This window comes from Pyrus communis, chromosome 1 (assembly GCF_963583255.1).
Source record: "Pyrus communis chromosome 1, drPyrComm1.1, whole genome shotgun sequence".
Lineage (NCBI taxonomy): Eukaryota > Viridiplantae > Streptophyta > Magnoliopsida > Rosales > Rosaceae > Pyrus > Pyrus communis.
The window spans coordinates 9384043-9410032 of NC_084803.1; the positions used below are offsets into that span (position 1 = coordinate 9384043).

Genomic DNA, 25990 nt, shown 5'->3' on the forward strand with positions numbered 1-25990 from the left:
CATGAAGGTGAAGCATTTCACCATCACCTTCCCAAAACACCTTGCTCTCATAATGGTCCCAAAGAATTCCCCTTTTCTTTACAAAGTCATCTTAGCCGGCCGCTTACGGTTTAGAACCGGCCGTAAGCAGCAAAACACAATTTGGAATATCTTTACATCGCTCACACCAAACATCGATCATCGATGATTTCAAATAAGCAACCAAAATCAAATTCTGTCTGCATCCTAAGAAATTTTTTTCAACATTAACGAAAACAAACGAAACCTGAATAATCCTAAACCATTTCATTTCAACTGTATACACTCGATATGTAAGACCATGATAACTTTACAAAGAAGAAAATCGAAGAAACACAGTAACTGAGGTGTTACTCTTTCCAACCCCGACAAGATATATGATCTTCAATGGTAATACTCGAAGAAAAGTAAAATCAAACCCGTAAAGCCACCTGATCTTGCCAAGTAATCTTCCTCTTCCCCGATCGATTTGACCCGTTCCCTATAGTCCTGCAAGCCAGTAACTTCATGTCATTGTGCTGCTCGTCATTTCCCGCTCTGCGTAAACTTTTGTTGGGCTCCTTTATCCTCATTGGCTCATAATTGGCTTGAAATTCCTCCTCCTCCTCCTCCCTCTGTAGCAAAACGAAACAAAAGAAACATCAAACTTCACAGATCAGAAGTTACACCGAGTCTCAAAGCACATTACTTTGACCATTAACTATTTGATTACCGAAATCTGGTTCAAGTCAAAAACTGGAATGTTCTTTCGCTTTATCGATTCCTTCCCACTCTGAACCCTTTCCTTCTGATTTAAGTCAAAGTTTGGAGTGGGGGTTCGCAAAGTAGCTTCCTTTCCGCCAAGTGCCCTTGCATTAAGGTTTAATCCAAATTTTGGAGGAGGTTTCTGCACAATGTCTTCCATTCCATGTTTAACCTTTTCCTTTTTGTTTAAGTCTAATGCAGGAAGAGGGTACCGTGAAGCAGATTCCTTCTTGCTGGAACTTTTTCCCTTCAAATAGGTGACGCGCTGGGATTCTAAATTGTGTGTTTGCACAACATCTTGCTTTGGTCGAGGGTTCATTGACCGGTTCCCTATTAAGTATTTATATCTTCTCCTCAAAAACCTGCAAATTGAAAAGATAAACATTTACCAAGTCAAATTCTTTCCTCTTTCATTGTAAACACAGCCTATCTTATAAGTGTACAAAAAGGTATGGACAAGATGCTATACCTTACTTCAGCTACGAGCATAGACTTTTTCTGTTTCATTATCTGCAATTTTTTCTTCGTAGCATCTGCATCCTGCAAAAGAAATGATTCTTCAATTAGTTTAATCAAGCTCTAAGATGCAATTTTCATAAGCCTAAGAAAAAGAGTGTACCAAATAATCGTAATACCCTCTACAACAAGGTAGTAAAACATTTTGCAGATCACAAATCAGTAAAGATTAAGACTTATCAAATAACCTATATACAATTTCTACAAACAAAAATTAGCGTACAAACATATCTACAAGTTTTTTCAATCCCTGAGGCTACAAATTTCCAAACAAAAATTAACATAAAAATACCTACAAATTCCCAATTCCTGCTGCTTTTCCTATTTTTTTTACGGCGGTCTCTAAAACATGAGGAGATCATAAACCTACTGAGAAAAATTTTCAAAAAAATCCAGGAAAAATAGCTGAGCAATATCTCTCTAAATAATCAGCCTACAAACAAAACCACCATAAAAATTCCAAAGCTAGAAAACCCAGAAATCATAAACAAAAACCCAAGAGACATGAACACCGTACACCAGATCTAATGAAACCCACAAAAGAAAGTTGAAATCTTTTAAAAACCCAGAAAAGACTTATACCTTCTGCAGCTCCTCATAGTCCTGCATGAGACTCTGGTGCTTGAACCTGTTCCTCTGGTCCTCCATAGCATCAGAAACAACCCCCTTCATCTTCTTCATCAGATCACAGGGAGATAAAAGTAAAGCAACCCAGAACCCAAAAACCAAGAATTACAGGGGGGGGGGGGGGATAGAGAAAGAGGGGCAGGAGGAGATGGGTAAGGAAAAGGAAGAGAGAGTTGGGGAGGAAATAATAAAGAAGGGGAGAGGTAGAGAGAGAGAGAAACAAGAAAGACAAGGAGGAAAATAAAAGGAGAGAGAGCGGGTGGGAAGGGAGGAGAAGTTTCTTGCTTTCCTGTTTTTTCTGTGAAAACTCTGACCAAGACAACAAAAACTCCAAAAGAGCCCACATAACTCGGTGAAAAATAATGTTGTTTTGAAAGACAGTGATGAAGATGGGGATTTTTTGGGGGGTTGCAGAAGGGTATTTCTGGCAACATGTTTGTTGATGAGAGAGAGAGAGAGATTTGTGTGAGGTGAGGTGGGTTTGGTTGGAGGACACTTGAAGACATCTATCTCCTCTTTCTTTTCTTTCTTTCCCCTTCTTTCTTTTTTGTATTTCTTCTACATAAATTTTGGTCCAGCTGGGCCATTGGAGAGAGAGAGTTTCTAGAGAGAGAAACACGGAGGGGAAGAGTTGGGTGTTGTGTGGACTCTTTGTTTTTGATGGGGGAAGGTAACTTCAAGGTTCCTTCTTTCTTTGGAGGTGCGCTTTTCTCTGTGATGGATGAGAGAGAAAGAAGAAAAGATTGGATCTTTAGAGAGGGAAAGATTTGGTGCTTTAGAGAGAGAAGGAGGTGGGCATTGAAGATTGGGGCTTCTTGATGATGAAAAATTAAAAAAAGGGCAGAAAGGAAAGGATAAATGAGAGAGACATGTTGGAGCTGCTGTTTTCTGACGGGGCTGTTTGCAGTTGTAGGTATTGGACAGGTTGTGGATGTTAGGTGTCAATTGCTGCCCTATTTACCAAAACACCCCTCTGGTTTTTCTTTGATTCCAAGAATTCTTTGCTTCTCTCTCATCCTTTTTCCTGTTTTTCCCAACAGACACTTGCAGGTAAAAGATGAACAAGTCCCTGATTTGGCTTTTGATTTACTAGGGGTGAGTTTCGTCTTACTCGTTCTATTTTTTGTGAATATTAAAAATTAAATTAAAATTATCAATTAGTATTACGATTTAAAAGTATTTTTTTATTTATAAGTGAAAATTTAAATTCGATTTTTATCAAAGATAAGAATCACATTATTGCTAAGTTATTATGAGGGTTAGCCTACTTCTTTTCTTTAATTTAATAATATAATTTTTTCAAAAAAAAAAACTAATTAAAATTATTAATTGGTTTGGTTCTATTTTTTTTTAGTTTTTGGTTTGGTTCATTCTCATTTATTTATTTTTTTCTTTTTTTTCTTTTTTATAAATAAAACATGAAAATCTGAAAATTGGAGATGACTTGTGTCCTTTGCGAAGAAATTACTTGTCCCCCATGGACGATTAACAAACTTTTAACATTCAAACTTCATAATCAGAACCATTCATTCTTTTTATCATCATCTAGAGATCATATATGCAAAAAAATTATTCAATTTATAGATGTTTTAGTCATTTATATGTATAAAACAAATAGATGATTCATCATGACGGTACTACTGTTACCAAAATCGTTAATTGGTTTAACACGTATGAATAACTAAACGATCTCCAAATTGAATGATTTTTTGCACGTATGATTTTTAGATGACAATAAAGAGAATAAACAATTCCGATTATAATGTTCAAGCAGTAAATGTTCGTTAATAGGGGAACACAAACATTATCATTTAGTAAATCCAAATCACAAATGCGGTACGAAGGGATAAGAGAATAATGTCACAATGGCATCTTTGTAAATTTATCTAGTGAAGAAGAAAAAGTCTTTATGCGAGTTTAATCCCGAAATCAAGATGTCTAATTTGAGTCCTATACTATTATCGTAACAGTGTAAATTTGATAGATATGTCAATTGCTCACAATCTTATAAAAATAAAACTCTTTGAGACATTTATATAATAACTCAAACTCAATTATCTTCAGTGTGAGTTTGATTCCAATACATGCGAAATAAACTCAAATTTTCCATCCCATTGCGGAAACACTACGAACCTTTTTACCTTTTCTTCAAAAATTAGTATTCATGGACAAAGATAGAACTTTTTGGTTTGGTAATCCAGTCTTTTTCCATTACTACTCTTATTAATTAATTAATTTCAGTCTGCAACACAGAGGATAGACAGGCAGGTGGTAACCACTGCCATGCCATTGTATGTGCTCCCTTTTATCTCTGATTTAAGCTTTAGCTCACAGGCCAGGTAAATTGGTACACCTTAATATAAAAATAATAATACACCAGTCTAATATGATCTAAGGGTTTTTGAGTAATTTGGTTGCACTAATTTGCAACTGTGTATTTTAATGGCAACTGAGATAAATTTGAGAAATGGTCAAACTCCGCCATCAACCACCACAATTGAAGGATATCAAGGCGAAAACGTCCAACAAATTTTTTACAAATACATGACCAGTGACTAATGACTTTTTGGCTTTTGGAATTGAACAAGTTGGTCAAGCCATCAGCCTCCTCAGTCTCCAGTGGAGACTCTCCACCCCGTGACATCTCCATCTTGTTCAATACATGCTCTTTTGCACGACGAATTCAATTTGAATTTATACTGATAAGTCTGATGACTCGTTGTTTTACAATTTTGTGTGTAGTTTAAAAATCTAGTAAACGACTTGCAAAGACCAAATAACCTTTCTCTCCCTCTCTCTCTGGAGATTTTCTAGTGTGCACCAGTGGCGGTGTATGCATCCACGATCATTGAATTCTTTAACTGTTGGTTCATTGACTTTACATCTAACAACATTTGACATTTGTTTGCAGATTCCAAATTTCTCATCAAGGTGGTGTTGATCTGATACTTTTTACAGAATCTTTTTGAGATAATATAGGAGCAGAAATTTATGGTTACTGTGAAGGGAAACAGCAACCTATGCGAAGGGAGATCGCTGAGGCTGCAACTGAACAAGGATCATAAGTAATAATTAACTTCATGGCCTTTCCTCAATCAGATGATATGAAAAATATCTTTCAATCATGCTTGTTATCAGTGACAGATAAAATTCGAAACCATTGTGAAAACTTTGGCATATACCATTTGTTGGGTTTTGTTCTAGAGATCCAAAACTGATATAAATAATGGTCGATATCGAATATGTTTAATCTGTCATCTTAATGCAAAAAAATTCACTTAATTACAGATGCCTACAAGGACGCACACCAGAAGGAGGATGTCCAGTCAAGTAAAATGCAAACAACTCGAAACTATGCAAAATGCGCTCTTCAAGTAATAACGTAACTAGAAACTGATATACATGTTGCTCTTGACAAAAATACCTTTTACATTTTATTGTGCTTTGCATTGTAAAACTTTTGAAGAATTACAATTTACAACCAATTATATCCAAAATACTGTCTAAATGGAATACATTTTTCATTAAAAATAAAATTACTCGCTAATTTTAATGAATGATTCCTAATCTAGCTGCCTCATGATCTTTTTGTGTGGGAGTTTGGTGGAATATATATTTGAATTTCTGAATAACATGTCAGTTAGGTTTTGGCAATTTCTTTCCTGCTAAAAATGATTTGAAAAGAGTTAACCCTCTCTCGGCCTGAATCAGTGGAACCTCGTGGCCGGCTCCTCGTACGGTTGCAAAGGTTAAGCCATCGTAGACTTCTGTCCATCCTCCTACCTATGTGGGGAAGAAAAACATAGAAGTGTTTAATTTCAAGGCCTTTCTTTCACTGCAAGAAAAATGATGGGAAAGTTGTTTAAGGATGATGCTGTGTTTTTGTTAAATTAAATACCTGGGATCCGGAGTACCATGGATACCACGGGGTTTTGATCGTAAGGTTGAGATGATTTAAGGATAACCTAGTTGCTGTCACCGGAACTACTGAATCTGTGTCCCCGCTGCACCAAAATTAGAAGGTAAGCAACAGAACACCATTCATGATGTTATAACTTATCTTTGTTTACGGCTTTTTTAGACTGCACTAACATATTAAGTATGAACACCTACAAAATCACGCAGCGGATGGTGTATTTAGAGTTGCTTGAAAATTATATTATCTCTCTCTAGCTTGCTTTTAGGTCTTCCTTTTAAAGAATTTAAGTTAATTAAGATATAATCTGTTTTGGAAATCGAAACAAAATACGAATCATAAATCATGAATCAAGTCAGCCCTCATGAACCTGTTTAATAAAAACGAGGAATCGCATGTAAATACCACCCGAATAAAATTTGGTCGTATTGGGGTTGTAGATTCTCTTGTTGTGTTATTTGTGCCAACAAGAACACTTTTTAAGTTGTGAGAGTTACCTGAAAACCCAGATTCTTAGACCAGCTGCAATCAGCTCCTTGTAAGTTGGCAGGACGGAATATTCAGAATCCTTCCAGTACTTGAAAAGAACATCACTGCCCCAAAGAAAATTGAATTACGAAAGTGATTCCCTATGCTTTTAAGGGCTTGTTTGAGACTTTTTTTTTTTTAAAGAAATACTTCGGTTCATTAATAGAAATCCAAGTGCTTTCTACAACGGTTTTCGCGATTTCAGAACCAGTCCCAGACTTGCCCTAATTACTTTGCTAAACTTTTAGTAGAATGTATTAAGATTAAGAAATTAAGCACCTGCAAGCAGTCCACTTGTAAGGAATTCGAGTAACGTTCGCATGCATTGCCTTCTGCACGTCCGGCCGGTTGTAATACTTCTCTGCATAGTTCTCAGTGCACGGGTCATACCCTGAAGCGCGCCGGCGAAGAAGGGTGTTTTTGAGCCTCAGATGCCGTTTCGTGTTATTCAGCATTGTCAAGCAAAACGGTGTGTAAATGCTGTACGGATCAATGTCTCCAAAATCATGGTCCGTTGCATAATTTATAGCATCTTCACATTGCCTTGATGTTGTTTTTACTGTGAAGTTGCAGTGGTTGATGATGGATAGGTAGCTTCGATCCGATATCATGGCATGGCTCCACCAATATGTGACAGTTCCAATGTTGTCGTAGTAATAGTCGGTCACAGCGTTACCCACCTGCGCAGTTACGAATAAAAATCTTCAAATTTGCGAAAATTAAACAATTCCAGTTCTTATTTAAAGTCTGAATTTCTGAATATGATGTCTTCAACTTACCATAAATCCCTTGAGATTAATGGTGGATTCGGAATGCGCTTTGTTGTAAGCCACAATTTCCTTTGCCAGCTGAGGAACATAATGTCCTGTGATGGTAAACGTGTGATTGTAGTACATTTGTATTTTGAAATTCTTTTCAGGATGTCCATTCTTTATTAAAATAATCATGTATGTCATCGATAATGTGTTGATAATTTGTCAATAAAATGTCACTACGTTTTATTGTCTACACTTCTTTCGAACCATTATCGATGACATTAAGAATGGACGTCCTGTCACATCCGTTCCTAGGCCGGACTTAACCTAAAGTAAAGACTTTCATTTTCCTTGCCTGCATAGCTTTCCCCAGTAATGTAAAATTCTCTGTATGCGTATTGTGGAAATCTTGACAACCAGTTAAGCAGAAAAACTAGAGCATCCTGAGCTGTGTCACAAAATTATAAATATAATTAAGATTGAAAATGCTAGTTATAAATTATAGTTATTGGTCATTATTATTTTTCTACCTGTTCTTTTGTCCCCAGAATTTTTAAGGTCACTGCTTGTATTTGTATATGAGAAACCGACACCAGCAGGTGATTCAAGAAAGAGAATATTCGCTTCTGCAATGAGAAAAATGAAAATTATATTTATATCCACATCGACACGTTATTGACTATTAATAATTCAGTAAGTTGTCCATGTTATAAATAGTTGATAACGTGTCAAATGAATACCGCTCTACAATGGAGCGGAATTTCTTTAAGAAGATAAAAGGATAACGAAATTCATATGCATATACCTCTGTTCCAGGAATACTTGTTGAGATAAAGAGATGAACAGGTTCGATTAATCCGAAAGGGACCAAGCTCCTCTGATGCTCCATATGCAACTGATGAACAACCTGGTCCTGAAACAGTAATTATGTATATCCAATCTAGTAAGTATTTGCAAGTGGATATTTATTCGTTTGAGATTTGAACATTTCTAATAAATTGTGATTCTTTTTTGTGTTCATGGGCAGTAAAACTAAACAATGCCGCCATCGTTGTCGCCATCAACATCTCTTCAGAGCACGCCTTCTTGAAATTAATCAATGTCAATGTGTGTGTGTGTGTATGAGCGCTCGTGAAAGACAACGAGACAGTGAGACAGTGACTGAAGCATTTCAATTTTCATGGTTGGAGAACAAGGAATTACAGTGCTGGTGTGTAGTGTTGACGAAGAAAAGTTGGATCACTTTAATCGTTTTGTTGTGTCGTTTGGCGTACGTTTGTTACCCAAACAACTACACAGGAAAGACAAAGAAAGAAAGAAAGAAAGAAAGGGGACCAAAATTGCAAAGGCTTTCGAGGTACTACAACGACGTCTGTGTTGGAAGTGGGAATGAAGGTCCGTTTGGAATGGAATAAAAACCCTAAAAAGATAGAGAGGGAGAGAGATATCACGAGGAACCATGTGGTTTTGAGTGTGGACTCTCTCTTTCCTTTTGTGCATGCTGTTGAAAAAGTTCTCCATCTAGTCGTATACGATTTTAGAGAAAACTGGGTGAGACCAGAACTCGGTTAAGGGAAACAACAAAAGTTTATGTGTACGGCCGCACAACCACATGACCCTAGAATTTGTCAGGTTAATGAGGCCCGGTGGGTATAAGCTAAGCTTAGTGAATTTTCACTGTATGTGGTAATAGATAGGCGTATTATTAAAAATTAAAATAGAAATTAGTACAACTTGATTATAATATGTGAATTAGTAACATTATATGATAACTGTCACAATAAAAAAATTTCATCCCTTCAATGGAAGGGGGTGGACACGTGCTTGTGCTACAAATTTATCTGTCATGTATTAAGAACCAAAAATAGTTTGCTTATCATTTTGGCATCAATGACAAAACCCATGACACGAATTACATCCATTAAATAATATTATACAGATAAATACACTATCCACGCATCATGTAAAAATATTATACACATGGATGGAAATTAATTTATGCTTTTCGGGTGTTATTATTTGCACTTTAAAAAATTTATTGTGCACTCTAAATTTTTTATGTTTTAAAAACAAAAATAAATTTATAAAAAGTGTAATTTTTTTAGAATGCTAATACCAACACTGTTTTTTTGCTCATTCCTATATAATGTCAAATTTTAATTTGTATCTATAACATTGAAAAAAGAAAGCATAATATTGAATGCTTTACTAAGAGTTGTCAGAATGACAGTTAGTAGCTTACCGGTTCTTAAATTTTTCAGTAGAATTTGATTAAAAAAAAGAAAAGAAAAGGGTTGACCAAGAAAGTAGTTTATCAATTCATTTAAGATAAGGATAAAAACCATTCATGTTATGTTTTCATACTACCTTAGATAAAATTTGATGTGAATAACCACATTATTTAAAAAATTTGCAAAACTCAAGAAAAGAAAAGAGAAAGACTCCTCGTATACCACAATCATCATTAAAGACTCCTCGTATTCCACAATCATAATTTAATTGACTAGTTTATCTTAATTATTAGTTTATTAAATAATGAACTAAATTTAAAATTTTGATTAATTCAAATGATGTAGTTGTCCACATCAAATACCATCTAAGGTAGTATGAAAATATAGTACAATAACATGGTATGAATAGCATTACTCCTATTTATATCTAATTTTATAAATTGTATAACGTGATTGTTAATAATTGAATTATATTTTAACTATTAATTAACATACTTATTTTCTATTTATTACACAATGAATAATTTGTAAATTTGATCTATAAAATTGGTTTACCTATCACATATTACTCAGTAGATTAACTTAAAACTTAAGATATATATATGGATAGGATACGTTAATTATTCTGGTAATTATTGATTAAACTAAACTGACCTCCATTGAGCCAGAGAACGAGGGGTTTCTCTTGAGGACAAGTAGCGGCTTCAGTCAACCAGTAAAAAAGAGCTCGACCGTGATGTTCGTTGACCGTAACATAACCGGAAAACTGGGAAAATGACACCGGCGGTTGTCCTGGCAGCGCTGAGATTCGATCGAGCTCCTGCTGTTTCGGCACCATCGTTTTCGCGAAGACATTGGTACTATTTGTCGTTAAAGATAATAAGAGTAGGGCTAAGGACGACAAGAACACCATCATGCTCTTCCTAGGCAATATTGCCATTGCGTTTCCTTTGGTTCTGTCCCTCTCTCTCAAACTCTCTCCCTCTAATGTTGCTTGAGAGTATATTTGTAAATATATAACATAGTTTTGTTTTCTATATATATATATAAATATACATATATATATATATACACACATGTGTGTGTGTGTGTTTGCTGCATTACTGCACAAGTGCAAGTTGGCGAGCTCTATCTGGTGGACCAGATCACTCTCTCTTTCTTCTCTCTCTGTGCATGTGTGTCCAGATTTAGAGAGAGAGAGAGAGAGAGAGAGAGAGAGAACAGCTAGGTAGCTGGTCCTACAAGAAAATTGAAACCTATGGATGGAGCTAGATGATCAGATCAGTCATCGGTGTGCTTGGTGATAAATGCATCACAAGACTCTTTATGTCTCTCTCTCTCTCTCTCTCTCGGGACTAAATGTATGAGCTAGCTTGGCTTTTGAGCTGACCTTCGACTCGTGGCCTAGTATTTCAGCTATAAGGTCATCTTCAACCGATGGTTGGTTAGGGAATTCGTTTTAGCCCTCTGATCCTTCAAGATTTTCCAAGATATTAATATTTTAATGAACAGTATAGGGTCATATTTGCCTCCGTCTTCAACCGAGGGCCAAAGGGCCAGATGACTCATTTTAGCCCTACCACAAAAAACCGTCTCCAACCGAGGGCCAAAGGGCCAAACATAATTTATTATTTAAATTTAAAAACTACAACAACTTAAATTTAAAAACAACAACTTAAATTTAAAAACTACAACTTATATTTAAAAATTACAACTAAAATTTAAAAAAGACAAATTAAATTTAAAAACTACAAATTAAATTCGAAAACAACATTAACTTAAATTTAAAAACTAAAACGACTTAAATTTAATATCCATAATCAACATCATCTTCATCATCCACCATCGTTGGAGTATAGTTAGAGGTAAATAACTGTCGTCGGCTCATAATTTCTTTTTTTTTCCTATCAAAATAGGCATTACTCATTGGAGTGTAATTCGAAGTGTTTCTTTCCATATTCTTATCATCCATCTCTTCTTGTGTTTGTTTTGCCCGTTCTTCATGCCTACGCTTCATTTCTTCGGCCTCAAGGGCATTTTGCTCCGCCAATAATCGCAATGAGGCCGCCACTTCATGTTGAGCGGCGTAATTATCATTTGCCGTGCCCTTTTCCTTCAACCGTCGCGCCTTGTTTCGTCACATAGCCCTAGGTATGGAACCTTCACCCGAAGACGGATTTTCTACCCTTTTTTGTTGAATGGTTGGATATCCATCTTCATCCATATCTACAATTGAGGATGCAGTTTCGAACACCGGTGTAGGAGCTCTCTTTGGTGGATTTTCAAATAACACCCACCCTTTACAAATTTCCCAACAACTGTGAAACTGAAAGGGTTTCGAGCTGCTCTCCATATACAATTCCTCCGCTTGGTGTACCTAGAAAAAAAATTAAAGGAAATTAATTTATGAAATTAAATGTAATATAATTAAATATTTAAAATAAATTGTGAAAACATTTATTTCGTCGTAGTAATTAGCGCCGCTTTCATGTCTACTTGCAGCTGCTAACAATGCTTGATGTCATTTGTTCAAACTTGGCTAAAGATGTTTCTTCCATCTTGAAGAACAACTCTTGTGGTTTCGAATATTCAATGGAGTGGTGCCTTCATAGAACTCTAAGTATTTTTTGGACACACGAGTCCAAACACCGTCATTTGTTTAACAATTCCCCCTCACACTATCTTCCGACACCCATCTATAAGCCTTGCAAAGAGCTTCATCTTCTTTTCGGGTCCAAGCCCTACCTTTCATTGCAGAAGAGGCCATTTCAAAATTATTAAAAAAATTGAAGAATAGATTTTTGAAAGAGGAAGGAAAATATGAGAATTGAAATGGTAGAAATGGTGAAAATTTTGTGAGGAATGGTTTAGGTATTTATAGGAAAAAAAAAAAAAAACAGCCCAAAAAACCCTTAAAAATTTTTTTGAATCCAACGGTAACTAGCGCCAGCTAACCGTTGGTTTCAAAATTATTTTTAAAAATTCCTTTCGGTTATAACCAATAGGAATACATTTATATTAAATAATATAAACGTATTCCTGTCGGTTAAACTGACAGGATTCCCAGTATTTCTGCCCAACCCTCCAGCCCTCTAGCCCTCTCCGATTCCGTGGGGCCCTCTGAGATTCCACAACCCTCTGGCCTAGCCCTCGGTTGGAGACGGTTTTCAGGCTATTTTCGACCCTCTGGCCCTCTGGACCCTTCAGCTGAAGATGACCTAAACAAACGAGACGAGGAATTCGTATTTGGGTATAGATAAAATTCACTGTTCTTGTTAATTTGGCGATATTTACTTCTGCATGTTTTTCAACCTTGCTTGAAATATAGGCTAGTAAGTTTATTATTAATCGTGGAGCAAATGCGGGACAATTACGTAGGGTAGATTCTACTACATATACATACATGCTCGATACACACACACACATATAGAGTATGAGTGTAGTGGAGCTGGTTTTGTTTGGAGCTAAGCGAATGCATGCAGGCGCTAGTTGACCACTGAATGAATGAATGGATGAAGCGTGATGGAAGGTGTGTGTGTGGTCCAAGTCCAAAAAATAATAAAAACAGAAAACTTGCAGCTCGTGTGACCCCCTCCTCTATTGTATATGTATCATGTATTGAATATGCTATACGACAAGTGAATTGAAATTTGGAAAAAATTCTGACCAAAAATAGCTTCTTCGTCATTATAAACCAACCAAATACTTAAGCCAATATATATCTAATTGAATATGATCCTCATTCCTAAATACATGTATATATGTTCAATCAAGTCAAAACAACTTTAAATTTAGATTTCGTTAAGTTAGTTAGAGGAAATATACTCCATGTATGCACTAAAATTTGAAACTCATCATGAAATTTGAATAAATTTAATGTTTATCTTCCTATTAATCGTTGAAGAATTCAAGCTAAAACAGTTTGGACCAATTTTTTTTTTTTTTATCAAAAACGATATTATCAAGGTATAGTTTGTGGTGTGAAGCCAGTTTTTCTCTAGCCATATATAAATCTCTATATGCATTAATTTTATCATTGGATCGTTCAAGGGTCCGTGATCGATCCTTCTAGTTAAACTAATTTTGGTTTCCCGGCCCCTACCCCATGAAATGATTTGTAATCCATTGACTGTCAAAGGTCAAACTTTGTTCACCAAATCCCAACCTTTTAAACCCACCAGGGCCACTACATAAACTAATATTTAGTTTTCCCTTAATTAATTAATCCCCTCGATTTCTAACAAAAAAGAAACCTAGCTTTCTTGTTTTGGCAGTGTAAATTATATAAATATACAAGTCAGTGTCTTACAACTTTCATTGTACTTGAACCTTCCTTACGTTTTTGGTATAATATTTCCTTTGGTTTGGTACCACTACTTGATCACAAAGGCTAAAGTAAAAAGACAGACGTATAAGCATTGCAGGCCATGCAAAATTTGGTCCAATGTGTGTGTCTGCGCGTGTCTGAACTTTTTATGAGTGTGAGATTTTGTGTGCATGCAATGATGAATTGATAGGAAGTAGGAACTGAGTAAGACTACCTATGTATAAGAATTGATATAAGAATCGGTGTGCACCATGAATACCAACATTGAAAGCTCTCGTTTATGATCACGGATCTGCTGTTCTCACATTGGCGTCTTCAACATATTTCTTTTCTAATTTTTTGACATGTGTATAAATCCTTAAGTCCAACTTATAACACTATTAAAAAAAAATGAAAGACAACCTCGTCAGCCGTCACCAACGAACCCACTCCTACTCGTTGCCACCAAAAAGACAGTGAGTGAGTTCATCGGTGAGAGAGAGGAAGAGAAAAAGAAGCTTCGCTGGGGATGATGAGAAGCTTTGCCGGCGATGGGTGGTGCGGTTTGGTGAGTGACTATCGGGCTAGGTTTGGCTACTGTTGATTTTTGTTTTTCTTTAACTTTCAGTTTTTAGTTTTTTAATTGATCTTTTGAAAGATTAACACTGTTAAATTTGAGGTTAAGTTCAGGATATACGACTAAAAGTTAGAAATGAGGCATATATAATACACTAATTTAGAAACAACGGACATGTGACCCTCATTTATGAGCTAGTTAGCTACTTAACAAATGCATGATCAGATAAAATTTTGTGCGTATTCAAAATATAAGATGGTCTATTATGTGTTATAGTATAATCGGATGATATAATTGATATGTCACACTTTTAAAATATATTTCCTAATGTTTATCTACTTATTATATTATCACATATGATATAATGTTTTTTGTTTTAGATACACTGAAAAATCTCTTTGATTTCTCAACCGTTCGATATATGAACCCATGCATGCATGTATGAATGGTATTCTACAGTTCTAGTGTACCGACACTTTGCCAACCAATTTAAACACAGTATTTACCAATATATCTTCACCATTGGACGTGTCCATGATTTCCGAGATGTGTTGCTACTACTGTTGCTGCAGCTCTATATTCATAGAAATCCCATGTGCGCATGCAGTCGCGCACATCCGATCTGCAGTGCACCACACTCTGCCTGGAACTTTCTTCCAGCTGCTTCAATATGCATGCTTTCTGTCACCATTCGTCAACAGTGCGCTGGCATTCAACGCCGTGCGTCCATGTAATTAACCATTAATTAACATAATTTACACGTGATCACATTGCCATTAGACCCATGCAAAAGCTTCAGGTCCCGACGGCTACGGCACCGGCTTTGACCCTAAATAATCGTCCTATGTCCTATATCTCGGCTGCATACAGATTCTTTTTTATGTTGTCCATATTCGACAAGAAGATGAGCATCTGGAGAGAGGGAAGACTGAAGAGGTCCAAGAAGCCGGCATGATTTTCAATGTGAGCAGTTGGGCAGATAGGGGGTAGGATGTTGGTTTTCATAATCCGTCCCGAGTTCAAAATTTCCCTCTCACCTCATTTATTGAAATCATTTCAAACCCTTTCCTTAATAATAAAACTAAAAAAAAGAAAGACAGGAGTTTATGCATACATGTATGCGTGCGTATTCAGGGTTTAGAGGGATGTGACTTCACTGTTCATGAAGCACAGTAGATAATGTTATCTTCATATTTTTTGTTTCGTGACCATGTATTAACCATATAACACTTATAGTTACATATTGTTATATTGTGAGCCAAAAAAAAGGTAAAAACATTAGAACGGGACCTGGCCGCTAAAAAATCAGCAATAGCCAGCTATGATTGGTCATCAGCAAGGACTGTTACTAATTTTTTCAATAGCGAAGTTCCTTCCAAAACATTAAACTTCAAACAATGAATACATCTGGTGAAACAGTCAGTCCGACGATGCTATACTATCTCGCAGTGGAGCGGAAGTGTAGGGAAATCTTGACTTTAGAAGCTTAATTACCTAATTAACAATATGAAAGACACCAAACCAAACTGGCCTACATATCTTAACTGCTTTTTTTTCTGATAGGACAACCTAAATCTACCTGGATCCCCCATGAAAACCAAAATATGAAACTCCATTCAAAAGTGATTTGTGTTAGGTGGATCTAACATATATATTTGGTGCAAATTTGGTGTGAAAATGAAAAACAAAAGATAATTTAAAATAGCGAGTTTTAACGAAACACTCATGGTACTATTCACTTTTAACGAAAAGCCACATTTTTACCTTTCTCTAGTATTATTCACTATGCCTTTATTTATCATTTTTCATTAAAACTAAAGTTTTTTTTGAACTTTTCATCAATTTTTTTTAAAATATAAATAAATGGTATTTGATCAGTTTCGGTATGCTTTCTAGTGGATCCAGAAACGGAAAACCTCTATAAATGGGTCAATGTGTAAGTGTGCACATATTCGGGTCTACCATTCAAAGTCCAAAGGTAGATGGGCTGCAAATCTTAGTGGTTTTGTTATCATCCCTTCATATTTGATGGGCTTAACACTAACTTCCTCAAATCTTAGATCATGTAGGAATTTTTTTGTATCCAACGATGCTCATGTGTTTTGTTTAACCACTTAATAAGATGTTGACATTTCATTAATCGAAGCATTGAAAGTACAATATACTATAATGTGCCTATGTACTTATTAATTAATATTGAAAGATCGGACATACCCCAAATCTTTTGATTACATATAATGCCTTTTCCATGGTATTGGGGTGCTTTACTCATGTTTCAAGGCAAATAGAGCACCCAATGACAAGTGTCGATGCATTTCTCACCCTATGTTACGTGTTGGAGGATCGCACATTCCATGAATTCTGTGCTAAAATCCATCGCGACTTTGCACTTGATTAGAAGAGCGCAATGGTGGCGTCTTTGTCTAGAGGGAATTGAAATTTTAGACTATTTAATTTAAATATTGCAGTATTTATTAGTTCATTTCATTGGTTCATATTATGAAAAACGAAATTTTTAAGCAGTCTGAATCTTTATATTTCTTGAATGGTTTGAATTTCTAAATTTAACTACTCCGAGCATAGAAAACCAAAAAGGATCTCAAATCCTCTCAATCAACCCATTTACAACCACAATATAGCTATAGCATGCAATATAAACATTAAAATTCTGCGGAGTGTAGTCCAACCTTCCAATTAATTTAACTTTTTTATATTATCTTGATTATTTATTTTTCAAACTTTTGAAAGAAAAATTGAAATTTCACATAGACTATTGCTATGTGGACTTACTGTTTGTATCTTTTAATATAAGCAGTAGTAAATACAATACAAATAGCATCATTATAAAATAATTTTGGTCTACATATTAGTAAAGTTATCAACAAAATAACGCTAGTAAATGCAGTACAATTAGCATCCTTATAAAAATAAAAAAAAATGAGATCAAAAGAGTTAGAGTTCCCAACGGCCGAATTTTCACGTACTTTTGCTAGAAAGTTGTCAAAACAAATATCTTAAAAGGTTAAAAATCTACTTTTTTGGTAACGAATCTGCTTAAACATCAGTACAAGCTCATAGTATTGCATTAAATTCGGAAAATCACTCTATCCACATTTTCACTTGAAGTGCATCAAAAGAGCGCCAACATAACGTACAAACTGTTATTTTCCGTTAATTTTTCACTCGTTTTACCGTCCAACCCGTAATTTAGGAGAAATTTTTCATTATGACGGAAATATAGATGGTATACTACGTATTTTTATAGAAGTGGTGAGAAATTTTACTTTTTAAGTTATTAAATTTTTAACACACATATTCTAATATTTGTATAATGACACGTTATATATCATTTCAAAGCAGGTCCAAATTCTAAAACTCAAAACACCGAACTTCCGAAATTACCCTCGCTCTCTTGGACGCTCCTATATAAATCGCGACCGTCGCGAACTCCCCAATGTTTATTCTGTCCTCTCCCGAAATCAATTTTTTCTTTTTCTTTCTCGTGTTTTGTATTTTATATTTCATTTTTGTTCCTCGTAGGATTTTCTCACAGTTGGAAGAAAACACAGGTATGTCTATATTTTTTTTATATTTATTTACCGAATTTCCCTAAATTTTCCGATTTATCGATTCGATTATTTCGGATTCGATTTGAGGGTTTATTCGATTCTGAACTGAATACTGATGATCGAATTTCCCTTTCCCGATCCATCGATTTGAGGTTTTTTTTTTCAATATTTATTTTAAATTGTGGGGTTTTCTGGATTCAGATACTATGGTAAAGCAAATGACTTTTGTGGGAATTTAAATTTGGAATTTAGCTGGATCTTTAACTGTATTTGTTCTTTCATTGATAAATATTGATGCTTTGATTATTTTTTAATCTATATGGTTGGAAATGTTGAAATTGAATTGAAAAAAAAAATTAAGAGTTGTTTTTGTTGGTTAATTTGAACGCAAGTTTTGTTTGGATTGATGGGTTGTTGGTAAAATTATATGAGATTTTAAAATTGGTAATAATTTTTATGGGTTTGATTGCAGAGAGGCATTGAAGATAATCGAAGATGTTAGAACAATTACTGATATTTACTAGAGGAGGATTAATCCTCTGGACATGCAAAGAGCTTGGAAATGCTCTTAAGGGATCTCCAATCGACACCTTGATCCGATCCTGTCTTTTGGAGGAACGGTCTGGTTTAGCTTCTTTCGATTACAATGCCCCTGGGGCTGCTTACACTCTCAAATGGACCTTCCACAATGAGCTCGGGCTCGTGTTTGTCGCTGTTTATCAGAAGATCCTCCATCTGTTGTATGTGGATGAACTGCTTTCGATGGTGAAACATGAGTTCTCGGAGATTTATGATCCGAAAAGGACAGTCTATGCTGACTTTGATGAAACTTTTCGACAACTGAAGAAGGAGGCTGAGGCTAGGGCGGAGGAATTGAAGAAGTCAAAGCAGGTGGGTAAGCCTGTGAACAATAAGAAGCAAGGGCAGGTGCAGAAGACTGGACTTGGAGGAGACAAGAAAAAAAATGAAGGTGGTTTGGCAAGTGATGGCGGGGATGGTGATAATATGAAAGGCCGTAAATTGGAGAATGGGATCTCCAATGGTAATCACGTGGATTTCAAAGAATCTAATGGTACTGCTAACGGAAAAGAAAATACTAGTTCCAATCTTGGGGCTTTTGATGTAAATAAGCTTCAGAAACTTAGGTCGAAGGCTGGGAAGAAGACAGAAAAAACAGCTACTGTTGATAGCAAGGGCTCCAAGGCTGAGCCAAAAAAGAAGATAACAAAGAAGAATAGAGTTTGGGATGATAAACCTCCTGAGTCGAAACTGGATTTTACGGATCCTGTGGGTGAGAATGGAGACAACAATATTGAGGTCGTGGCAGCAGATCATGGTGAAAGTATGATGGACAAAGAAGAGGATTTCAGTAGTGAAAGTGAGGAGGAAGAGGAAGAGGATGTTGGGAAGGAAAGCAAGCCTGATAAGCAAAAGAAGGGGTGGTTTTCATCTATGTTCCAGAGGTAAATCTTTTGGAAATATATGATATTTGTTATGTTGAATTGACTTTTTGAGTCGATGAAACTAACTGCTATTGAGATGGCTCATCACTCCGTTTCTCTTTGTCTCGATAAATCTGAAATGGCTTATGTTTTCTTGTATTCTCAAGCCAGTTTCATCAGACTATTAGGTTGTTACATAATTTTTATGCATCTTTTGCTTGTTTGTATTCAGTATTGCTGGCAAGGCAAACTTGGAGAGGTCTGACCTGGAACCAGCTTTGAAAGCTCTCAAGGATAGGCTCATGACTAAGAACGTGGTATGCTCTTGAACTATTCTATTTCCCATTAGTAATCTGAAGTTTATTTTATCAGTAACTTTCAAGTTTTTAGATTGATGGTACAATCCTTTTCAATATTTGTCGCCTTGTACTACAGTATTTTCACTCTTATTGAGCCGTCTAATATGAATTTGTGCTGTTGCATTTGTAGGCCGAGGAGATTGCTGAGAAGCTTTGTGAATCAGTGGCAGCTAGTCTTGAGGGGAAAAAGCTGGCTTCGTTCACAAGAATATCTTCTACTGTGCAGGTTTGTTGATTAGTTCTCTTCATTCCTCCAATATCCAGTCTTCCAGTTTGGCTTGTCATTATTCATTTTTTATCATGTTATAAGATTAATATTGGGCATGTGAAACTTACTGCAGACTGCGATGGAAGATGCCCTTGTTCGTATTTTAACTCCCAGGCGCTCTATTGATATACTGAGGGATGTGCATGCTGCCAAGGAACAAAGGAAGCCGTATGTCGTCGTTTTTGTTGGTGTCAATGGAGTGGGGAAATCTACCAATTTGGCTAAGGTTGAGCTGAATTCTTTTCTGTTTACGTTAAAGCATGCCTCTTTACTGATGGACCGATGGTTTTATTAACCAATTGCACCGTGCAGGTTGCTTATTGGCTTCAACAGCATAACGTCAGTGTTATGATGGCTGCCTGCGATACATTTCGATCTGGAGCTGTGGAGCAGCTGCGTACTCATGCACGTAGACTCCAGGTATCATATTACAGGATTCACATTCATTTGGGAAAGACTAATAATGGTTCTTTGGATAAAAACAATTAATTTTCTGTCTTGACCTTCATAATTAACATGTAACCAAACCTTCCATCTCAGATCCCTATTTTTGAGAAGGGATACGAGAAAGATCCTGCAGTTGTGGCTAAGGAAGCAATCCAGGAGGCCACACACAATGGTTCTGATGTGGTTCTTGTTGATACTGCTGGTCGTATGCAGGTACTGTATTTCTTGTTCTATAGCAGAATGGTTGAGCATCTGTATTTACTGTTTTGATGTACATGCTAAGATTATCTGATGTGTTTACTTTTTTTGTTTATTTTTGTTAATTTTATAATTATATATCTATTACGCCTTTCAGGATAATGAGCCATTGATGAGGGCACTGTCAAAGCTTGTCAATCTTAACAACCCAGATCTTGTCTTGTTCGTTGGAGAGGCACTGGTTGGGAATGATGCTGTTGATCAGCTTTCGAAGTTTAATCAGGTTTGAGCTCCATATTCCTATTCTCGGCTTTTTCTAGTATTATCCAATTATGTTTGTTTCTGTTAGAATTCCTCTGTTCCACATCGGCCAGAAGGTTTGAGAACAAGTTCTTTAAATAGAATTATCCCACTCTAACACACACCGAGGCCTTTTGGATTAAAACCCCACACCTGACGGATTGAGTAGGTGGCCAAGTGGGGACCATATCGGTGTTGTTGGAGTGGGCCCATGGCCCATCTACCTGAAATTTAACAGTTTCTGTATCATCATTTGCTTACTGGCTGGTTTCTGATTCCACCTTCCCTGTTCCTGCAGAAATTAGCGGACCTCTCAACTTCGCAAAACCCTAGATTGATAGATGGGATATTGCTCACTAAGTTCGACACTATTGACGATAAGGTAGACATACGTTTTTAATCTGCAATTGCTTATGATTATTATATACTTTTGAGGGCTTCTTTTTCTTTCACTGATTCCGTTAGTTCTAACTGAATTTTGTGGGTATGGTGTAGGTCGGCGCTGCGCTGTCCATGGTTTACATATCTGGAGCTCCGGTCATGTTTGTCGGGTGCGGGCAGTCGTACACTGACCTCAAGAAGCTGAATGTGAAATCTATCGTGAAGACACTCCTGAAATGAGAGACGTTATGTTGCCAAATCTCGTGATTCAAAGCATGCTGATGGTTTATGTTATGAACCGTGTCCTGCTGTTTGCTGCTATACCTTTAATTTGTATTGTTTCCGTTTGATGACCCTGTGGTGGTGTTGAAAACTTTGGAGGTGAATAAGTCCTTTCGGCTGTAATTTAATTAATATCAGGTTTATTAGACGTTGTTCAAATTGCTCTCCTCTCCCACTCTCCAGAAGAATGCCGCAAAATTATTCATAAAAAAAAAAAAAAAATCTTTGGTTTTTTTAGCCAAAATGGTCTTTGAGATTTGCATAACTCCTCGTTTTGGTCCCTGAGATTGGAAATCAATAGAATTTGCCATCCACCATCAATTATTTTGATCATTTCGTGAAAATATCTTTATTCAATAAGAATAAAAAACCAAAATATCTTTAATTTTTGTCAAATCTTTTTGACTAATTGTTTATTAAATTGAGGGTACATTTGTTATTTTGATCCTTATTAACATAATTTTGCACGGAATGACTAAAATGATTGATGGTAGACAATCTTAGGAACCACTTCTATTGATTTCAAATCTCAAGGACCAAGGTGATGTGTTATGCAAATCTAAATGACCATTTTGGTTAGAAAACCAAATTCTTTGGTGCTCGGTTTAACTGTTAGATTTTAATTTTTGCTAGACGACTTTTTGACAGTATAAAACTTATCATGTGTTATGTTTGGACAAGAGATTTTCATAATGTTGAGACTTTTAAGTTTCTAACTACTCAAGAACTTTAGGCTGATTTAAGTTACATTACATAACACCACCAATGAACTACTCGAGCAATATAAGAGTACTCCTCAAATGTTTATTGTGCATTATTTTTACTTGTTAATTGAATTTTACCAATTATAATTAAATACTATGCATACAATGACTTAATGACCCAGGCTATTAGATGCCTTTTGTTCATAATTGGCATACAAAATCATCGATTCATTTACCTTGTAAAACAAGCAATCCAAGGGTATCACTTTTCTTACCGGACAACTCTTTTCATATTCTTAATTATTCGAGTTCATAGAAAAAGATAATCGTATTTGGCTATAAAAGGACTGATAAACATTTTAACTAACTGACCTAACCTACGTCTGCTTAAAAAGGCGTTTCTTGATTCTTCACTTGATTTTTATCCAAAATTGAAAAAGCGTTTCTTGATTCTTCCCTTGACTTTTATCCAAAATTGAAAAGTTATACAACTCATCATAAATACATAATTGCAGTTTTATGATCAAGATTGAAATGTAATCACACTCATTGGGAAGGTAAAAAGCCGTTTTAGATTTTTTCTCTAAATAAATTGATTTCACATTTACAGCCCCAGATTTCAAACCAACCAAAAGACCCCGACACCAAACTTCAACACTTGTATATATACAAGAACCAACGTACAAAAAAACCCTACAACTTGAAAAATCATAGAACAGAAGCAACAATGGCCTCCTCCAGAAATTTTCTGTCTGAAGCCAAACACATTCTGGTCGGAGATGAGGACATTTCTTGGAACGTTGATTCTGCCAAAGCCTTGACTCAGTGGGCTGGGCATAGACGATTCAGAATGTTCACAGTAAGTTCTCACATTTCAATCTCCATCACCCTTATTTTCATATCTACTTAAAATGAAAATATCAATGTAGCGCTACTTTAAGTCAGTCACTTACTTTTACGCTTTTAAACGTTCTTACTCAATAATGTATTCTGATTGCATGCTAAAATCTGCTTATTTTCTTTTATTTTTGCTTAATGATATTAAAAACTGAAAACCAAATAGTTATAAAACAATAGTAAGTGTGACATTTTTGTTTTGGTGCCTGCAGAATGGAAAAAGGAGCAAGGGAGGGACTCCGTGGTGCAAGTGACAAGGAAGCCTATGAGACCTGCGACACTTCAAAGCCAATCAAAGCAGACGTGGAGGAGATCACGTTGGACAAGTCAGGACCATTCTGCTTCATCAGTGGTGTTAAGGAGCACTGGGACAAAGGCTTAAAGCTCACGGTGGTGGTTCTGTCTGAAAAACATAAGTATGGTTTGGATTCTCCGTCGCCTGCTCCGGCTGCAGCTCCGTCAGGTAACGCTGCTGCTTGTGGTTTCAGTTGATGATATATTCTTGCCGGTTGAAGCTTTCCACCTCTATGATCGGCTTGGAAGACGTATTCCTCATGAAGAGAGATTCTCAACTCCTAGAGTTCCAGCAATAGTTGAGCTCTGCATCCAGGCTGGGGTTGATGTCCCGGAATATCCCACTACAAGGAGAAGAAGGCCAATCATCCGAATTTCGAAGAGTGAATTTGTTGATGCAGATGAAAGTGAGCTACCAGATCCTGACAGTGAAGAACCCAAGAGACCAGTTTTGGCTGAAATATTGGATTCGGAGGTAGTAGCCCCCTCTAATGAAGAAGAAACAACTTGCTTGCTGAGGAAACACTACGAGCATGGGAGCAAATGATGAGAGGAGCCAAGAGGCTGATGAAGATGTATCTGGTGAGGGTTTGCGGGTATTTCCCTGAGGTGCATGTCGGTCCTAGCGGGCACAAGGCTCAGAACTGTGGGGCCTTCAAACACCAACAACGAAATGGGCAGCATGGCTGGCAGGCGGCCGTGCTCAATGACTTGATACCACCAAGATATGTGTGGCATGTTCCAGATGTGAATGGACCGCCATTGGAGCGGGAGCTCAGGAACTTCCATGGGCAAGCCCCTGCGGTTGTCGAAATGTGCATTCATGCGGGAGCTGCTGTTCCAGAGGAGTACAGACCAACCATGAGGTTGGATGTCGGGATTCCCTCCACTATTAAAGAAGCTGAAATGGTAGTTTGATGAGATGAGTAGTTTGTAAGTAGAATATCGAAAGAAGGAAAACTTCTTGCAGATGATAAGTTTGTACCATCTTACTTTGTTTTTTCATCCCAAACGAACGAAAATACAGCGGCTCACCCTTCTACTTTTACCGAAGGAAATCTGACAAAATGTAATAATTCACCGTCTTAACATGTGGTTTGAACAAAAAGCTTGTATTTAAGCTTCAAAGCTCTTATACACATTAGTTGATACCGCTTTTGATCTCTTTGTATGGGCTCGAATAAGTTCTCTTTTCCGGTAGATGTGTACTCTATGTAAAGATAGAGGATATTAAAACCCTCCTTTGTCAAATCTTGCAGTGCAGCATTGTTTCTGGTTGATTGTTTCTTTGCATTTACAGTTTTTAGCTACTCGTGTGTGCTTGCTCGGTGTCTTGGTTCTCTCGGTTTGCTGCATACAGCGGCCTTGAAGCTTTTTTCTCTATACTTGTCGGGGTTTTTTATTTGCCTCCCAGCTTCCGTTGGGGTCAAATTTCTGGGATTCTCATATGGCTGCTGTGTTCCTCTATCATCTATGCTACCATGCAGGTTAATTATCAATTGTTCTGTCTAGTTTAGTGTTTTGTTGTGCTTTGATCCCTCGAGTCTTGACTCTTGATGACTCATAGGTCCCCTTACCGGAAATCCGACGGCGTGCAGGAGAGGGGAGCAAGTGCAAACACCCCTTTTCTTGGCTATCCTACTTTCAGGGAAGAAGGTTGAAAGGTGAGGGAAATGTTTCATTTTAATCTGATGGAAGGGTCAATTAGTTGGCCCTTAAAAAGTGATTCAGGGGTAATTAAAACCACACAAATAGAACACTCCTATTACCGCTGCTTGAAAAACGGTTAAACACCCAATCTTGTTACACATGTATGCATTCTATTTCTTTCAGGTTCCCACTTTCTTCTGCCTACAAGCATTGCATTCAGACAGATATAGTTGAAGATAAACGAAGAGAGACAAAGAAATCCCGGGACAACAGAGTCTTTGTTTGAACGAGGGAGACGAAAGCTAGAGGAAAATCGAAGCCATGGCACACCAAATGAAGGGTCATTCCCCGGCGCAGCATTCACCGGAGATACTCCATCAGACGAAGAACGCGCCCTTCTGCCCGATGAAAATGGCGATCGGAGGCTTTGCCGTAGTTGTTACCATCGGTTACTTCACCTTATACAGCAAGAAGAAGCCGGAGGCAACTGCATTAGACGTTGCCAAAGTTATCACCGGAACCGCCCATCAAGACAGCACTCACCCCCGCAAATAGATTACCACTTCTCACTTCCCTAACTATCAACTCCCAACAAAAAGATTTAGATTGGGGTTCTCTGTTATTTTTTTCTCTTCGTTTTTTATTTTTTTATGTAACGCTATATATGTGACTAGCTAAGAACAAATAAGGTGTTGCAGGTTCCAAGCCTTCAAGGTCATGTTCTTCTTGTAACCGTGTATTGACGTGCACGAGAAAATACTAGCAGCTGTTTGTTTTATTGGTCTTGTCGTGTAATATCGATTTTGAACTTGATCTACCACAAAATGTTTATAATGAATTGTCTTGTAGCATGTACCGAGATCATAAATTTGAATTAGTAATTTGCTCAAAGCACACTCTAAGCAACATAGACGGCATTCTTCGGTTTGGATGACTCAACTGCATGGCTGTCTAGCCGAGACACATTATGTGTGACCTGTC

At 36.7% G+C, this 25990-nt stretch overlaps 3 protein-coding genes and 1 pseudogene across 4 annotated transcripts; 2 read left to right on the forward strand and 2 right to left on the reverse strand.

The window, feature by feature from the left end:
• Positions 1-266: 266 nt before the first annotated feature.
• Positions 267-2777, reverse strand: LOC137736064 (uncharacterized). The gene is made up of 4 exons (XM_068475406.1): positions 1861-2777; positions 1232-1302; positions 731-1124; positions 267-632 (listed from the first exon to the last, which is right to left on the reverse strand). The coding sequence occupies exons 1-4, from the start codon at positions 1957-1959 to the stop codon at positions 432-434; spliced, it is 765 nt and encodes a 254-aa protein (XP_068331507.1). The 5' UTR covers positions 1960-2777; the 3' UTR covers positions 267-431.
• Positions 2778-5500: 2723 nt separating this feature from the next.
• On the reverse strand, positions 5501-10277 carry LOC137714526 (serine carboxypeptidase 24). 2 transcript variants are annotated; one of them, XM_068453722.1, is made up of 9 exons: positions 9990-10277; positions 7910-8017; positions 7635-7730; positions 7460-7552; positions 7129-7214; positions 6629-7029; positions 6319-6414; positions 5804-5909; positions 5501-5688 (listed from the first exon to the last, which is right to left on the reverse strand). In XM_068453722.1, the coding sequence occupies exons 1-9, from the start codon at positions 10273-10275 to the stop codon at positions 5542-5544; spliced, it is 1419 nt and encodes a 472-aa protein (XP_068309823.1). In that variant the 5' UTR covers positions 10276-10277; the 3' UTR covers positions 5501-5541. The 2 variants fall into 2 exon arrangements, with proteins under 2 accessions (XP_068309823.1, XP_068309829.1); XM_068453728.1 differs by lacking the exons at positions 7460-7552; positions 7635-7730.
• A 7387-nt stretch (positions 10278-17664) lies between these two features.
• Positions 17665-21610, forward strand: LOC137732656 (uncharacterized). The gene is made up of 10 exons (XM_068471957.1): positions 17665-17787; positions 18260-19250; positions 19462-19546; positions 19719-19814; positions 19930-20082; positions 20169-20276; positions 20397-20516; positions 20659-20784; positions 21100-21183; positions 21297-21610. Exons 2-10 carry the CDS (start codon positions 18283-18285, stop codon positions 21420-21422), a joined length of 1866 nt encoding a protein of 621 aa, XP_068328058.1. The 5' UTR covers positions 17665-17787; positions 18260-18282; the 3' UTR covers positions 21423-21610.
• A 1285-nt stretch (positions 21611-22895) lies between these two features.
• Positions 22896-24604, forward strand: LOC137737969 (APO protein 2, chloroplastic-like; annotated as a pseudogene).
• The last annotated feature ends 1386 nt before the right edge of the window (positions 24605-25990 follow it).

Coding starts and splice junctions, on each gene's coding strand:
- LOC137732656 (XM_068471957.1), top strand. CDS start 18,283: ATGTTAGAACAATTACTGATATTTACTAGAGGAGGATTAATCCTCTGG. Junction 19,815..19,929: donor GAATATCTTCTACTGTGCAG/GTTTGTTGATTA, acceptor AACTTACTGCAG/ACTGCGATGGAAGATGCCCT. Junction 20,517..20,658: donor ATACTGCTGGTCGTATGCAG/GTACTGTATTTC, acceptor TACGCCTTTCAG/GATAATGAGCCATTGATGAG.
- LOC137736064 (XM_068475406.1), bottom strand. CDS start 1,959: ATGAAGAAGATGAAGGGGGTTGTTTCTGATGCTATGGAGGACCAGAGG. Junction 1,125..1,231: donor ATGCTCGTAGCTGAAGTAAG/GTATAGCATCTT, acceptor TTCAATTTGCAG/GTTTTTGAGGAGAAGATATA. Junction 633..730: donor TTGACTTGAACCAGATTTCG/GTAATCAAATAG, acceptor GTTTTGCTACAG/AGGGAGGAGGAGGAGGAGGA.
- LOC137714526 (XM_068453722.1), bottom strand. CDS start 10,275: ATGGCAATATTGCCTAGGAAGAGCATGATGGTGTTCTTGTCGTCCTTA. Junction 8,018..9,989: donor CGTTCTCTGGCTCAATGGAG/GTCAGTTTAGTT, acceptor TTACTGTTTCAG/GACCAGGTTGTTCATCAGTT. Junction 5,910..6,318: donor CTAAGAATCTGGGTTTTCAG/GTAACTCTCACA, acceptor ATTTTGGTGCAG/CGGGGACACAGATTCAGTAG.